Genomic DNA, 15,708 nt, shown 5'->3' on the forward strand with positions numbered 1-15,708 from the left:
ACTCAGAGGGCAAATTAAAGAGGCAAGGAAAGTTGAGAGCTCTATTTCGTAATTATGATGGCATGCTATGCCATTGCCGACTGCAATGCAGTCTATTTATTCAATTGAAGAAGTGGAAGTATGGTTTGGCTGAATCTTTTCGATGTCCAAAAAGATTATTTAAACTCAGCTTTTAAAGGGCAGTGCCCAATCCATAAGATGAAAGTAGCAAAATGAAGGACAACAAATTTCATGATTTTGAGTTAAGATGGAATGGAGTAACAGAGTATGTTGTGTGATATAACAAAATCTTTCTCCTGTTTCTAAACAAAATCCCCCAATGCATAATATAACAAATTAGCAACTTTCACAAAGCTACATGCCACATACACCAAAATATAGAGCTCATAAGAGTGCTGATAAAAAAAATGAAACCCTCAAATTGAGAGATATATATTAAAATGTGTGTTTGTGAGTGTACTTTTTTCAGCAATCCGTACAAATTGCATAGCTGCTCGTCAGATCACGTCTTCCCACATCCCACATCCCACATCCCATTCCCCATGTCATGTGATATGAAGGATTTTAGGGTTCCAACAACTTCATTGGCACGTGACACCTGACTCAGATTCATACATGTATATGCTTCACTCACCACCCTGACTTCAAATTCAATTACTATGTTAGTATAGAAGAAAACATCATAATCCGTAACTTTAAACCATAACAGCACAGCACAGGTGGTAAACTCTAAATTCACACTCACTGTTATTATTGTACTCAACATTTTCCACCTCCTACTCCTAGATATTTAATACTACGTCCTCATCATGCCATTTCTCATTTGATCTTGAATTAGTCCTCTGTTAATTGTAAAATAAATTTCGTAATATCAAAGCACATGAAATAATGTGTGTGGATGAAAGTGTCCCAACTTACCAAGGCAGCAGCATTAAGCTGAATTAGAACCCTGTCTTGCCTTAAACACTTGTTCCTCAGTGGTTACACCAATAATCTCATTTGCACGTTTCAGTCCAACACAATAATATCGTCCAATAGAATCCTGAATTCAAAAACATTCACACATCAATTTACCCACAAGAAATCTATTCATTAATTTGAACCCAACAAATGAATGTATTTAACAAATGTGAATATAATTAAAGTTTGTAGAGGTGGAATATAAGGACCCGAGAAACAATTTTCAACTTCTCTAGCTTGTCAACTGCATCATCCACATCAAAGTTACAGCTCTCCTCAAACTCCTCTTTTATTAGTTCCTCACACCTTAGATCCAAATCCTATATTGAATTATTAAAAGGTTATGGACTAAAAAAGGGGACCTGAATAAAAAACTTGTCAAATTGAAGAATATCTATAAAACGAGAAATGAAGAAAAACCAATTATGTGTACCTCCATGGTGGCTTTACCTTGCTCCATTAGTATAAAGAACGAGATGATTACCTCTTTCACCTGCGGACAAGGGTGTTGTTCAGAATAAAGGAAGTGGAACAAAAATGAAAATAAACAAAAAGTAAGCTCATTTGAAAGACTCAAAGTTCAACATCATATCTTATATGAACTACACAACAGAGAAATAGATACTATATTTTCTTTGCTTTCAGCAAGAAAATGTACTAAAATTTCTGACACAAGAAAGATAAAGGGAGAAAGGAACCCAAAAAAAATGCAACTTACTTCCTGTTGAATTACATCATCACACAAGTGAAGTAAAGTACCCCTTCCACTATCGAGTTGTTTGTCATACATGGACTGTGTTATTAAATTCTGATATGTAGCCATGTTTGCTTGAAACCTAAATGGCAATATGAAAATAATATCATCATTAATTGGTCAAACAATTGAAACACATAAAGCAAACGAGACACTGAGTAATTAAATATATCAGCCTAGAAAACCAACCAGAGGCATGTGGAACAACACATAATTAAGAAGACATCCCTTTACCGACTTATATTTCTGAATGGATCCATCAAGATCGAGTCCCACAATAATGGGGCTTCCACATGCATTAATATGGAGGAAAACATACGAGAAATAGTGCATTCAATCAATATGAATAAAGACACAGTAACCAATTACATGTATTAACGAAAGATGGAGGAAAACATACGAGAAATATATCTTGGCACAGTAACCAATAACAGCTGACAAAATGGCAAAAATGACCCAGAGATCAGCTTCAGGCATTTGAAGAGAACTAAACAAAGTAACCTGTGCATAAAGACACAGTAATAATGCATTCAATCAATATGAATACCAGGCGGAGAAGAAACAATGGTGGAAAGACAAGAACAGGTGACAGAGAAACATCATTGCTTAACTGACCAGCCCCACAACAGCAGAGGCAAGGAACGTGACCCAGTCCATAGGAGTTAATCCAGGACTTTTCTTTTCAGGCTGGTAAAAGGAAACAAAAAGAATATCATACGCATGATCACATGCTGTATAAAAGCTTTAAGCAAAGAGCTAAGAGAGACTTACAAGGACTATTTCCAGATCCGCCATTGGAATATTTTTGAAATGTTTTACATATATCCCTCGATCCATATTTGGTTTGGCACTTGCTTTCCTGGAAGTTCACCTCACTTCTTAGATTTCTATGAATTGCTCTTCACGATATTTATTAAACTAATTTAGAAAGACACTAGATCAAAGGGTAGTTTAGCCTTTTTTCCTAAAGAAAATAAAATTTCTGTCATGGTGCCCTTTTCCTTTCTTTTTTCTTTCTAAACAAAGATCATTCTCTCAAGACCAAGAGATTAAGAACCTAAGGTACTTTCAGAATACTCTTCCAGCAATCAATATGTTCAACCTCGAAATAAAATAGACCAACAATCTGGCTGTCTAATATATCCACATCAATTAAGTAAGAAAGACACCATTGACAATTTCTAATTAATCTCAACTGGAAACTTGCATGCTAAGATGCAACAAGCAGTACCTGTAAACAACAATTATCCTATCAAAAGTAGGCTCTTGGATTGTAGTCTTGCCCACCAAGTTATTGATGCTGCTTAATACAGAATAAGCAAGTTATTGAGCAACGACATCACCAGAAATTCAAGAGGAAAGAAATACACAAATATTAGTGCTAAAACTTAAACATAAAGATCAAGAAGTAGTTGCATGAAATTTGAAAATTTTCTGGACTAATTCGAAATATAATGATGATGACAAGGAAAGCATATTTCAAGTTGCTTAGAAAGCTACCATACAATATATGGTATATATGTTCATGAATAAATACTGTCCTCCAAAATAACAGCATAAGAAGATGGTACTTCACAACCTTAGGTCCATATTTTCAAGACGGATCCGTTCAACAAACAAATCTTCACTGTCCGTTTCAGGGTTAATTTCATCATCCTTCGCTGGCTCTTTCTTATTTCGTCCTCTTGATCTTCTGCTCAAAAGCTTTTCCAACCTGCAAGGATCATATATCTGGAACGCATTAAAAGGAAGAGAAAGAAAATGTACAAAAAATCAAGTTTATAAGGAAGAGAAGATAGAATACTAAAAGCATCTCATGTTCAACTCTGTATTTTGCGCAGTAAATTAACTATTTAAGACTCTTAATAAGTGAAGACTGCAGATTGGCCAAACATTAGCTCAAACCGCCAATCATAATAATTCCAAGATATTTCGAGTTGGCAAAAAGTTTGTTAAATTTCATTCCGTAGGTTTAATTTCAAATTACCTCTAAGCAGCTGCATCTAAAAGTGCTTTAACCAATAATATACCATGACAACTCATAAAAGGTAATGATTTCCCTAAACATACTCACCGGGTTAGTCTTAAGAGAAAGGCCCAAAGACGTGCAATAATCATGTCTACCTTCTCCATGAAAAAGTAATCAGTTGTACGATCAATTCCTATCCCACGTCTGAAGATGATGTACTAAAGACAAAAAGAATTATGCTTTGCTTCAGAGAGAGATCAACTAATACATCTGAATCAAATATGTACAAACAAACATCTGCTAAGTTTCTTCGATGGTATGGTATTGAAATGGCTCTGAATTTGTAATAAATTTTATGAATATATTATATCTTTATAGTAATTGGATAGCACGTACAAAATAATTGTGAAAATCATCTTACACGGGTCTCAAGCATAATATTGTGCCATTAACCAAAGCAAGTCTCTGGACTCTGGTCCATCTAATCATACAAATACATAGCAAACACCACATGAAAAATACTAAGAGAAAAAACAAACTAGTGCAAACTAAAGGCACAATAAAGGAAATAAGTTCAAAATCAAAATCCTTTCGGTTTCATCATTATTGATTTTGTTGCATGTTGAACTCAAGAAAAGAGAACCTTCTACCTACTAGTGGCTATCTGAAACAAAATAAACAATGATGCAGCTTCCATTCTAAATTGTAACCACAACCTTATCAGCAAAATCTGGGAGGTTTGGTTGGGGGTGCTCTGAAAAATATCTCTTCAAAAGTGTCTTGTCAATCTGCATTCAGTGAAAACAAAAGGTCAAGATAAATATAAAAAAAAAAAAAATGAAACTTAATAGCACAGAACAAAACACACACTATATATTCAAATAAAGACTTAACAAACGGCCATGATAATATACAAAACACACTAAGTTGCAGATGACCTTAGATTCATCAACTGTTATGGGAAGATTAAGAAGATATTGCCCTGCATGTGCAACATCAATCTCCTCATCAGTAGCTATCTTAAAATTACTCTTCTCCATCACCTGTGACACCAAAGGGAATTTCAAATTGCAATGTAATGCGAAATTTGTAGTAAAAAAGAGTAGCAGTTGTCGTATTCAAGTTTAGTCATGTTAGGGAAAACATCAGAGACACACTAAACATAAACGAAATTCAAGTCATCAGCTTGTTATTATACAGACTTAATATATATTTCAGTGACAGCATTGTGAATTCCTGTTCCAATTTGGGGTTTTGGAAGAAACAACAACAAGAAGAAGAAGGAGAAGAAGAACACCTGAAATAAATATGTCAAGAAATTCTGTTCAAGTACATCTACTTCTTCAGAAGATAAATTTTGCTGCTGCAATTTCCGAGCCCCATTTACAGGGTCAAAGAGGGAGTATAATTGCTGTGAACATGAATTGAAACTAAAATTAGAACAAAAGGAAAGAAACACGAACAAAAATGGTTGAAGGAATATGTTAGCAATACCATTAAATCTTCAAACTGGAGAAGATACCAAGATCGTATTGTGTACTCCACTCTCTTGCAGAACTTCAGAAACTCAGCCCGATCAGAACTATGTTCTGCAACACATGAAAACAGTAAAGACTCCAGTAAAGAGAGGAAGTGGAGAAATGGGAAGCATACCAATAAGGTTGGCCAAAGTCATGATGAGCTTGGGCTTGAGAATGGGAATGACGGCTTCACGCTCTAGTCGAATTACATCCTTGTTTTTGCTGCCCATTGCAGAGAAGTGTGAGTTTGGGATTCAAAGGGCAAACCGAAAGAAAGGATGAAGAAAATAGAAAGAAGTATATGACTTTATGAGATTGAGATGAAGAAGGTTAAAGTATGCCGGAAGTCCCTCTGTTATATCGAAAAATGCAATTTAATCCCTATAGATTAAATTAGGAGGAGGGAAATATCCCCTCTTTAACCTTTGTTGGCTTTCGCTCTTGTTAATAGTTAATATCGCGAAAAAAGTTGAATCATTATTTAGAGATATATGACAAGCTTGATTTTTCGAGCGTACAATCCAGCTGAATTTTTATTGACAAAAAAAAAAAAAAAATCAGCTGAAATTTAGTTGAAATTTCTTTGACAAGAGGGAATTTACTTTTTAGGATAAAAGAGGGTCAGTGTAAAATATATTTATTATTTAGGTCAATTATATCATTAATGGTAAATTTTTATTATGATCACTTAAATTAAAACGTTTTAATTTAATTACAAAACTATTTAAAAGTTTTCAATTAAGTCTTGGGACTCTTAAAATCGTTGCATTTCTCTGTTCACAATCAACCAATCAATCATTTTTAATACATTCTTCTAAGGTATATTTTTATACTTATTGATGAGTACTAATTCACCATCTCGTTTATCGAATCGTTGTTTAGAGTTCGTTAGCGTAATTAAAAAATAAAAACTTAATTACCTAATGACTTACATAAAAACTTTTGAATAGTTTAATGACTTAAATGAAAACTTTCAAATATTTAAGTGATCAAATTATAAATTTTTAGTTAAATGATCAAACCGATAACTTATCCATATTTTAGTGATTAATGGTATAATTTGCCTATTATTTATTTATGTATTATTTTATTTTATTTATTTTTACATTTTAAATATAAAGTAATGAAAATGTTAAGTATTAAAGTATTATAAAATTAAATATATTTTATTTCTTTTTTAAAAATATTTAATTTAAATTAAAATTAAGTATTTTAAATTTATATTTGATTCAATTATATATTACTCTTGAGATAAGTTTGTTAAATTATATTTATGTAAAATTAATTAGTTATTGTTATTTAAAAGGTTTTAGTGGATTTTTTATTAAAATATAAAAGTAAAAAATAAAGGAAGAAAGAAAAAAACGAATTTATCCCAAAATTATTAATATTAGATTAATAGACCTTGAGAATTTTAAGATTTCATATTTCAATCTCACTTTATATAAATCTTATATGAATTCTCAGTACATATTTATTCTGGTTTATGTGCTAACATATAAGTAATTATAATTTAATATAAACTTACATATATTATTTAAAAATATTATTATTCAGATGCAGTTTTGTAATTGCATTTATGACTGTTATAAACCTTAAAATTATATTGTATTAAACATATGATTATATAAATATCAAAGACTCCTACTATACGTGGGCCGATAACTGGCAAGGCCAAGACGCTGTATTGAAAAGGCTTAATAGAGCCTTCACTAATTCGTTATGCTTTACCTTTAACCTCTTAACGAATGGTCTTTTCAACGAAGGCCTTACTGTTTCGAAGCAATGTGGATTACCCACCTCTAGTGCCATGACATTGTTAGTAATGCTTGGAGCAATTGCATCAGGCCCAATCGTGAGTTGTTTAAGAGTACAATCGCTTAGGGTACAAAATTAAAAAAAGTCTAAAAAATTATTTTTAATTTTTAATGTGAGAAAAAATATTTTAAATTAAAATAAATTAATTAAATACTTACTGCTTTCAATTTTTTATTATAAATGCTTTATTTCTTAAGGTCCCAAAAAATTTTCAATTTTTATTGTATTACATTTTATAATTTTTTTTTTAAATGGAGTTTAATTTATTGTTTCATCTAAAACCTCAAAAGTATCAAGAACGAGCTTACCTAGCATTGCAGGATCATCTTTCTCTTGATTTGTAAATTTAAAATCAATAGTTCATCTCTGCAAAGATAGAATAAAAAGATATTTGGTGATCCTAAAAAGTGTAAATTAGATATTGAATCTTCTTTGAATGAAATATAATTTAATTTAATGTTTGGAGAGATCAAAAAGCAAGAGACTGAGATCCAAGACCAACATAGTCTTGTGGAATAGTAGCATGAACACATCTATTGGTTTCAAAAATCCATTTTCATTTGGAGCATGTCGAGTGAGTGCAATACTAAAAAATAAGTACTAAAAGCAGGAGGGCTTGGAACATAAATTTTTGGAGATTCGTGATTCGCCTAATATTTGATTGATAATCCTTTGGATATTAAATGCCGCTTCTTAGAGCATTTGAAAAGTATTCTTCGTAGAGAAGAGACTAATGATGTTGACTCCATCAAGCATGCCTACCTTATCCATTAGGCAAGGAATGAGCTTGACTTACCATTCTTGGAGAAAAAGTCAAAGTTGCCGCCTTTCAAATTGGTCCCCTTAGGGTCCCCGATATCAATGGTAAACCAGGCATATTCTAACAATGATTTTAGGATATCATAGAACTTCTAGCAACTTGATCCACTCTTATGTTTTTGGATTTTAGTTTCTTAATAAAAAAGCTTGATAAAACCATTTTTACCTTTATTCTTAAAGGTGAATCCCAAGTTATGCCCACAGACTAGAGACCCATTAACCTTTATAACGAGGCATACAAAATCACCTCGAAAGTCTTAGCGAGTAGGTTCTCTCTCAATTCCAAAATGCCTTTGTACATGGGAGACTTGTCTTCGTTAATATGATTCTTGGAGGTGAAGTTCACAACATTAGGAGAAAGAATAAAAGAAAGAGCTCCTTAGCTGCTTTGGAAATTGATGAGTAAATCTTTTGATGTTGTCGGATGGGTATTTCTCAAGGCGATACTTGAACTAATGGGTTTTGGCTACAAACGAATTTCCCTTATTCTTCAATGCGTTTCAACAGTGACTTAGGTTAATGGAAGCCTGTGGGGGCACCTTGCCATGATCTCAAATAAGGAGACCTTTTATTCTCGTATTTGTTTATACTATGCCAAAACATTCTTTCCCTGATGCTAATAAAAAATAGAGTCAGGCAATCTCTTAAGAGGAATCACAATTTACCGAGAACACCCTCTAATTAATCACTTTTTATTTATGATAATTGCTACATTTCTTTCAATGTTGATATTGATCAAAACAAACCAAATTTTTATCAAAACAAAATTTAAATTACTTGATACTGATATTAAAGCTAAAATGATACACACCAAGCAATACTACTGATAGTGCTACAATACCAACAATCATGATCTCAACTCAAAGCCAGTACAAACATGTTTTAAGATAATAAATTTTCATTTCGTACATGATTGGGAAATACAAGCAATTATAATTTTTCATTTTTTATCTCAGTTGCAGGCTTAATCATCTGTCCCACTGCATTTGAGATCTCTTCAACAAACTCAACAATCACCCCATCAAATACTGCATGTACACAGCCTCCCACACATTGCTGCAAAATATTAATTAATGCACTAATTACACAAAAACAGCTGAAAATTAGAACATGATTTAGCTAGCCCATATTGCTGTGCAGGGAACTTACTTGAGCGTGCCATATGTGAGGAGAGAGAGATTAGAGTCTTTGATCTTTGGCAATGCTCATGAGTTTTTGAATACTCCTTTGATCTCTGAAACAATCCCTTGAAATCCTCCTTCCAAGCTCACATTTATGGCCTGCTTCAGCGAATTCCTCCTTGTATCGTTATAAATTTCAGTCCCACCGTTTGTTAAGAAGAAAACCTGTTGATTACCCAAACAAAAAACAAAAAACAATACGTACATCTCATACAATTTACACTATGTACCTGCAAGATGAGTTGAAGAACATGGATAAGATGGTGTTGCTGATAAACAACATTGTCATCAAATTTCAACTCGATGTTGGAACCTAAAGAAGGCTCAACTTTTTGGAAAGCTTCTTCAAGTGTACACAATGAATCATCGGTTTCAACATCCCATTTTCAAATTTTCCCATCATCTGTTTTCCTTAATAAGCATTTCCTTTCTTTCCCTTCTTCTCTTTGGGGTCCGTAGCTAAGAAATTCTGCTAAACATAACTCTGAAACTCTTTCTCTATCACATTTCCCTAGAATCACACGCACTTTATGTTTTTAAACTATCACTGTAAATAAAATAAGGTAAACTACAAAAATAGTAACTTTTGTTTGTCTCAGGTTACATTTTAGTCACTTATGTTTGAAATGTTACGTTTTAGTCATTTATGTTATTATTTTGTTACAAGTGATCACTCTTCTATTAAATTCTGTTATCTTCCTAACGGTAATCCTACGTGACAGTTCAACTAGATTTTAAGTTCATCCGGCTAATACATACTTCATCTGGCTAAATTATGCATTTGATTTACAATTATAATTACGTTCTTCAACCGGGAGAAGGATGACTATCATTTGTAATATACATCAATGAAACTTTTTACTATCGTACAGTTGTTATTAATACTCAGATTTATAACAAGCCATATGGAATGTTCAGTTCTGTTTTATTTTAATAACATATGAACGATGTCGACATTAATATTTAAGGTAAACTCGTGGATTATATAGTTAATGAAAGTTGGTAATATTGTAAAGTTATTTTTAATACTCAGTTTTATAACAAGCAAACACCAGGAACAAGAAAGTCCAAAATCCGCCCTCAACGTTTGCACATTTTTGCATGTAAGTCCTTATACAATTTACATTCGTAACCCGAAGGACGTATGAGTATATCTGTTAATACATACTTCATCCGGCTAAATTATGCATTTGATTTATTATTATAATTACGTTCTTCAATCGGGGGAAGGATGACTATCCTTTGTAATATACGCCAATGAAACTTTTTAATATCTATAGTTGTTATTAATACTCGGATTTATAACAAGCCATATGGAATGTTCAGTTCTGTTTTATTTTAATAACACATGAACGATGTCGACATTAATATTTAAGGCAAACTCGTGGATTATACAGTCAATGAAAGTTGGAAATATTGTAAAGTTGTTTTTAATACTCGGTTTTATAACAAGCAAACACCCGGAACAAGAAAGTCCAAAATTTACCCTCAACGTTTGCACATTTTTGCATGTAATTCCTTATATAATTTACATTCGTAACCCGGAGGACGTATGAATATATATGTTAATACATACTTCATCTGGCTAAATTATGCATTTGATTTACTATTATAAGTACGTTCTTCAACTAGGGGAAGGATGACTATCCTTTGTAATATTCGTCAATGAAACTTTTTAATATCGTACAGTTATTATTAATACTCGAATTTATAACAAGCCGTATGGAATGTTCATCCTCACACTAATATATATAGATAAACTAAAATTATATCTTGTGGAGCAAACTTATAGAGTAAAATTTTCATAAATTATGCATAAGGTATTCATGGTAAAGACAACCACATGTGAAATTAAAATTGATTACTTTCATTTTGCAGACCAAATCTGCAACTAGTTGAAGTAAAAAAAAAAGTATAAATACAGGATCAAAATAATGCAGTGCTTGTTTATTTCTTTCTCTCCTTTTTACAATGCCTTGAGTGAAAATAATTGTTAACTACGAGACAAAAGATTCTGATTTTTCTAGCACGAAATTGCTTATATTATTTGGTAATTAATTTCAAATTTACATGTCTGTTTCATATTTTATTTACACCCATGATTTCTTCCTCGTGCTCTTCAACCCTATTAGCTTCTTCTAACCAGCTCTTAGTAGGAGTGGATCGACAATGCATAAGAAAAAAAGCATTTGTAGGTGGGACTACAGCAACTTGATCATCAACATGGTCGAGGGAGCATTTACAAGCAATCACAATTCTTAATATCAATCTGCAAGCCTGAGAAGATTGCAGATTTCAAAAACTTAACATCAATCAACATGATTTTGTTGCATGTCTAAAAGAACATTGAAATAAATAACTTATGGAATAGGGGTAAATTTGAGCAGAATATGACCAATTCTCAAAGAAAATTAAGGTGCACATAGCATAGAAGGGGAGACGCAGGGATCATAATGCAGCTAATAAGGGTGAATCAAACTAAAGCATTAAAATGATTTGTGGAACAAATTAGACACAAGGGATGTACAGTTCAGATAGAAAACTTAACTAAATCTACAGCACAAATCTCATGTCTAGCGAAAGCAGTGAAACTGAGCCAAGACACCACTAAAACAATCGAGTTTTGACACCTTTTAGACCATTTCATGCAGAAAAGAAATGCTTCGCTGTAATCACTTGCTTATCTGAACATTCTTTGTGCATCCTCCAAACAAAAATCCTAACATTTGCAAGCATGTTTACCCTCTAGTTTGATGCAAAAACAGTAATAAGCCAATTTCAAAGACTGCAATCTCCTAATAATATATTTCATGTTGAGCTCCATGTTGGGAATATCTTGAAAGTTAGATTACTAGGAAGAACAAAGATACAAACGTTGGACAAAGGAATTGAGTGGAACCAACCTGACATAATCAAACAAACTGCTAGAAATTTCAGACTATTCTAAATAACACAATATCAGAAAGCAACAAAGAAATAAGGCAAAGAGCAACAGCATGGAACTGTAAAAATTCAAAAACATACTTGATGATGTCTCCAGAACAGCTCTCTGTGATTGATACAATTGAAGCAAGGAACTTGATGTTTGACCTAATGCTTAAAGTCTCTGCTGCATATTTTGTTGTACTTGATTGGGCTGCTTTTGCAAACCCAACTGTTGCTGCAACTGAGTAGGCTGTGATTGCATCTGAGACATCAGTTGCTACTGCTATTGTGGCTGTTGGGATGTCTATCCTCGTATTCGTTAATAAGAAAGATTTTCATTTTCTGAATAAAGGATACAACCTGAATCTATTCTATATCAACAACAATGATAGTACAAAAGATAGAGTGATAGATTACGAGTTTCCGTACAAGATTTTGCACATACAAGAAAATCAAAATAAGTGAAATAATTCCATCTAAAATGAAATTAATCAAAGAAAGCCAAAACAATTCCAGAATAGATGATTGAGAATGTAACTTTTTTTTATATTAGTTCCATATCAGCAGCAAGAAAGAAAAATATGGAATATCCACAAAGGGATTGTGAACAAACAAACCGATTCAGATCAGAACAAATCAGATTGAGAAACCAATTATTCAAGAATGTGAAGAAGACATAAATTTGTCTTAGAACAAACAAACAAACAAACAAAAATTGGATTGAACAAACAAACCACTTGATTTTAAGTCTTAGAACATAAATTTTTCGATAAAGAAGACATACCTGGACCCTCCATTGAATCCTCTTTTATTTTTGTATGTGAATAAAAAATTCTGATGATAATAACTTTTTTTAGCCAAATGAAAAAGAAAGCTAAAAAAAAAGGTGAGATGAACGGTTTTTTCAACTAATATTTAGGATTTAAAATTTTTAATTAATTAAATTTATTTAATTAAAAATCTATTCTCATCCCATTTAGAAATCCAAGTTGGCACTTAAAATCTAGTTGGACTACCACGTAGGCACTTAAAATCTAGTTGGACTGCCACGTAGGATTACTATTAGGGAGATAATGAAACTTAACGGAAGAGTGATCACTTTGAAACAAAATAATAACATAAGTGACTAAAACGTAACATTTCAAACATAAGTGACTAAAATGTAACTTGAGACAAACAAAAGTGACTATTTTTGGAATTTACCCAATAAAATATTTAACCCTTGCTAGTTTGTACGGAAATTATTTATAATTCGGTTGAATTATGATTTCCATCCTTGTAAAATATTTGATTTAAAAATTTAATTTTACACTTAATTTAGTATGACTTCGTCCTCTATTATTATTTATGTTCTAAATCACTAATACCTTAAAATATTTATTAGTTGGCTGATTTATCGAAAAGTTAAATGTTTCTATATGATTTAAAATGTGAAATTATGGTTATTTAAATAATATTCTTCTGATTAATTTTTCAATCTAAAATATTTCATTTATGCTAACGAGGCATTCACTGTGTTGAAGTCCTGAAATTAAAGCGGAGCAAAAAAATGGAAAATCGAAAAGAACCAAGGTGTACAATTTAAAAAATATATAATTAATTTTAAGTTTTTATAATGCTAAAAATAAAAATAGTAAAAATAATTTAAAAGTTTAAAAATATATTCTTTAAAAGAATATCATATAAAACTTATTAATTGTTTTTATTTACTTAAAAGTTAAAAATATTTATAAAACTACTTTTAAATTTTATTAAATAATATTCAAAATGTATAAAACAAAAGCTCATTTTGTAGAATAGATCCAAAATTAAAAATTCAATTCAACCTCATGATTTGATTTTTTATAAAAAATTAACTTTAGATGACTAACAAAAATTTTAAAAGTGTTAAGATTAATTTGAACTAAAATATAGCTTTAATAATAAAAACATCAAATTATATTAAATAAAGTAAAGTAAAATTCTAAATGTTCAAATTAAATATAATACATGTTGGAATTCATAATTTCAACTATATATTTACATATAAAAAAATATAATAAAACTTAAAATACATTTTTCAGATAATATAAAGTCGTCATGGAAAAAGACAGGGCAGTCATCCTTTGTCACCTATAAAAACACCATATTATGGCTTTTTGTAATTTCCACTCTTTGGCCCCTTTTCATTTTCTATCACCATCACTCATAAAATCTTTGTTTTTAAAACCTCACAAAGAATCGGCTACTAGTTAATCTAGTTATTACCTTTCGGTCTCTAATTAACTACTTATTCCTCGACCTTACAGTTTAAACCAGACCAAGCTAAGTGATGCTTGATAGATTATTCTTTCGACATCATCTATCTAAATAACTTCTTAGGGTTGTCAGACCTAGGGTTTAAGCTCTCTTAAACTGAACCAATTGATCCAACAAGAAACCCTAAAGCATTTGTTAACTAGTCCCACATTCACTCATTAATCTCTCTCGAAATTTAGTTCTTCATAGATCTAATTACAGAAATCCCTAAACTGAATTTAAACATCAATGCGATACAAAAAGACAAAAGAGAAAAGAAAGAAATTGATTCTAAATATTATTGAAATGCAGAACTTGAAGAAGATCTGTAATAATGTTGAGTGATTCATAATCTTGAAACAATAACACGAACAATTGAAAATGAAATTGAAAATTGAATTTCCAAATTACAAAGCAAAAACCTAATTTAAGAACTAAAACTAAAGATGAAAGGGGAGAAGTCCCCATTTAATTTTTGAGCATTTTTATTCATAGGAGTCATGTTAGATGATTAATTTAGACCTGATATAGATGACTAAACATAACTAAGTCGAGTTGTGTAGATGAAAACAACATTAATGTTTTAATTAGCCTCATCGTAGCCCTGCCACGACACACTTAAGCCCGTGCCGTGACATCGTCGACAGTTTACTCCTTTGTGGAGCGCTTAGGGTTATATCGCGACATCCTTTGGTGCATGTCACGACGTGAACGATAGTATGCTCCTTAGGTAGTCTAGATGGTGTGTTGCGACATAAAGACAATGTGTTACAACATAGGGAGTAGTTGATCTGCCACAAATTGTAGTGGCAGATTCGATATTTTTTGGCACTTAACAAGCTTGTTTTCTAGGAATTTTAATATATTTTATTGCATTTTCGCATTTCTTAGTTTAGGATTAAAATATTGCAAAATATGAGTTTTTATGCATTATTTCAAGTTACCTGACCTAATTGGGCCAATACCGGCCTTAAGGTGGTCGTTTTAACAATTTACTTGAGTGTGTAGGAAACCTAATTTTAGGGATAAAAGCGTAAAGACTGGAAGTCAAGTCAAAACACAAGCTTTCGGAGTCGCAACACAACCAAGCTGATCAAGAAAATCATATTCAAAGTTGTATGTCATGACATGCAGAAGTCTGTGTCGCGACACAGGTGCGATGTGGGCCAAAAATAAGCAAGGGTGTTTTCATCTGCACAATACATCTTTTCATGTAATTAAGGCTGGTGTTTATCCTAATTAGTGCTACTAAACTGTCCTCTAAATAGTTAAGTTGTGGAAAGCTTTGGGAGCTTTTTGCCACATTAGTTTTAGGGTTTGTTTTAATATATTTAGGTTAGGCTAGTTCAGTTTAGGTTTTAATTTATTTTTCTAAACATTTTTATTTCTTGTTCTTTGGCTTGGATTCAATTTGAATCCAAGTCTTTGCAATTTCAATATTTCAGTACTTTTCTTTTATTATTTGTTTGCAAACGACGAGATCTC

The 15,708-nt window shown here is 31.8% G+C and overlaps 1 protein-coding gene and 1 pseudogene across 2 annotated transcripts; both read right to left on the minus strand.

Moving 5' to 3' along the window:
- Window positions 1-227: 227 nt before the first annotated feature.
- Window positions 228-5,551, minus strand: LOC108450012 (uncharacterized). 2 transcript variants are annotated; one of them, XM_053019423.1, is made up of 16 exons: window positions 5,337-5,551; window positions 5,178-5,272; window positions 4,981-5,094; window positions 4,622-4,726; window positions 4,400-4,471; window positions 3,789-3,901; window positions 3,294-3,428; window positions 2,946-3,014; window positions 2,486-2,573; window positions 2,330-2,401; window positions 2,115-2,215; window positions 1,679-1,796; window positions 1,394-1,453; window positions 1,170-1,280; window positions 919-1,042; window positions 228-642 (listed from the first exon to the last, which is right to left on the minus strand). In XM_053019423.1, exons 1-15 carry the CDS (start codon window positions 5,431-5,433, stop codon window positions 932-934), a joined length of 1,461 nt encoding a protein of 486 aa, XP_052875383.1. In that variant the 5' UTR covers window positions 5,434-5,551; the 3' UTR covers window positions 228-642; window positions 919-931. The 2 variants fall into 2 exon arrangements, with proteins under 2 accessions (XP_052875383.1, XP_017602919.1); XM_017747430.2 differs by having other exon boundaries at window positions 228-638; window positions 5,337-5,550.
- Window positions 5,552-8,590: 3,039 nt separating this feature from the next.
- On the minus strand, window positions 8,591-12,743 carry LOC108451747 (glycerophosphodiester phosphodiesterase GDPD1, chloroplastic-like; annotated as a pseudogene).
- Window positions 12,744-15,708: the final 2,965 nt, after the last annotated feature.

The sequence above is a fragment of the Gossypium arboreum genome, chromosome 9, assembly GCF_025698485.1.
Source record: "Gossypium arboreum isolate Shixiya-1 chromosome 9, ASM2569848v2, whole genome shotgun sequence".
Lineage (NCBI taxonomy): Eukaryota > Viridiplantae > Streptophyta > Magnoliopsida > Malvales > Malvaceae > Gossypium > Gossypium arboreum.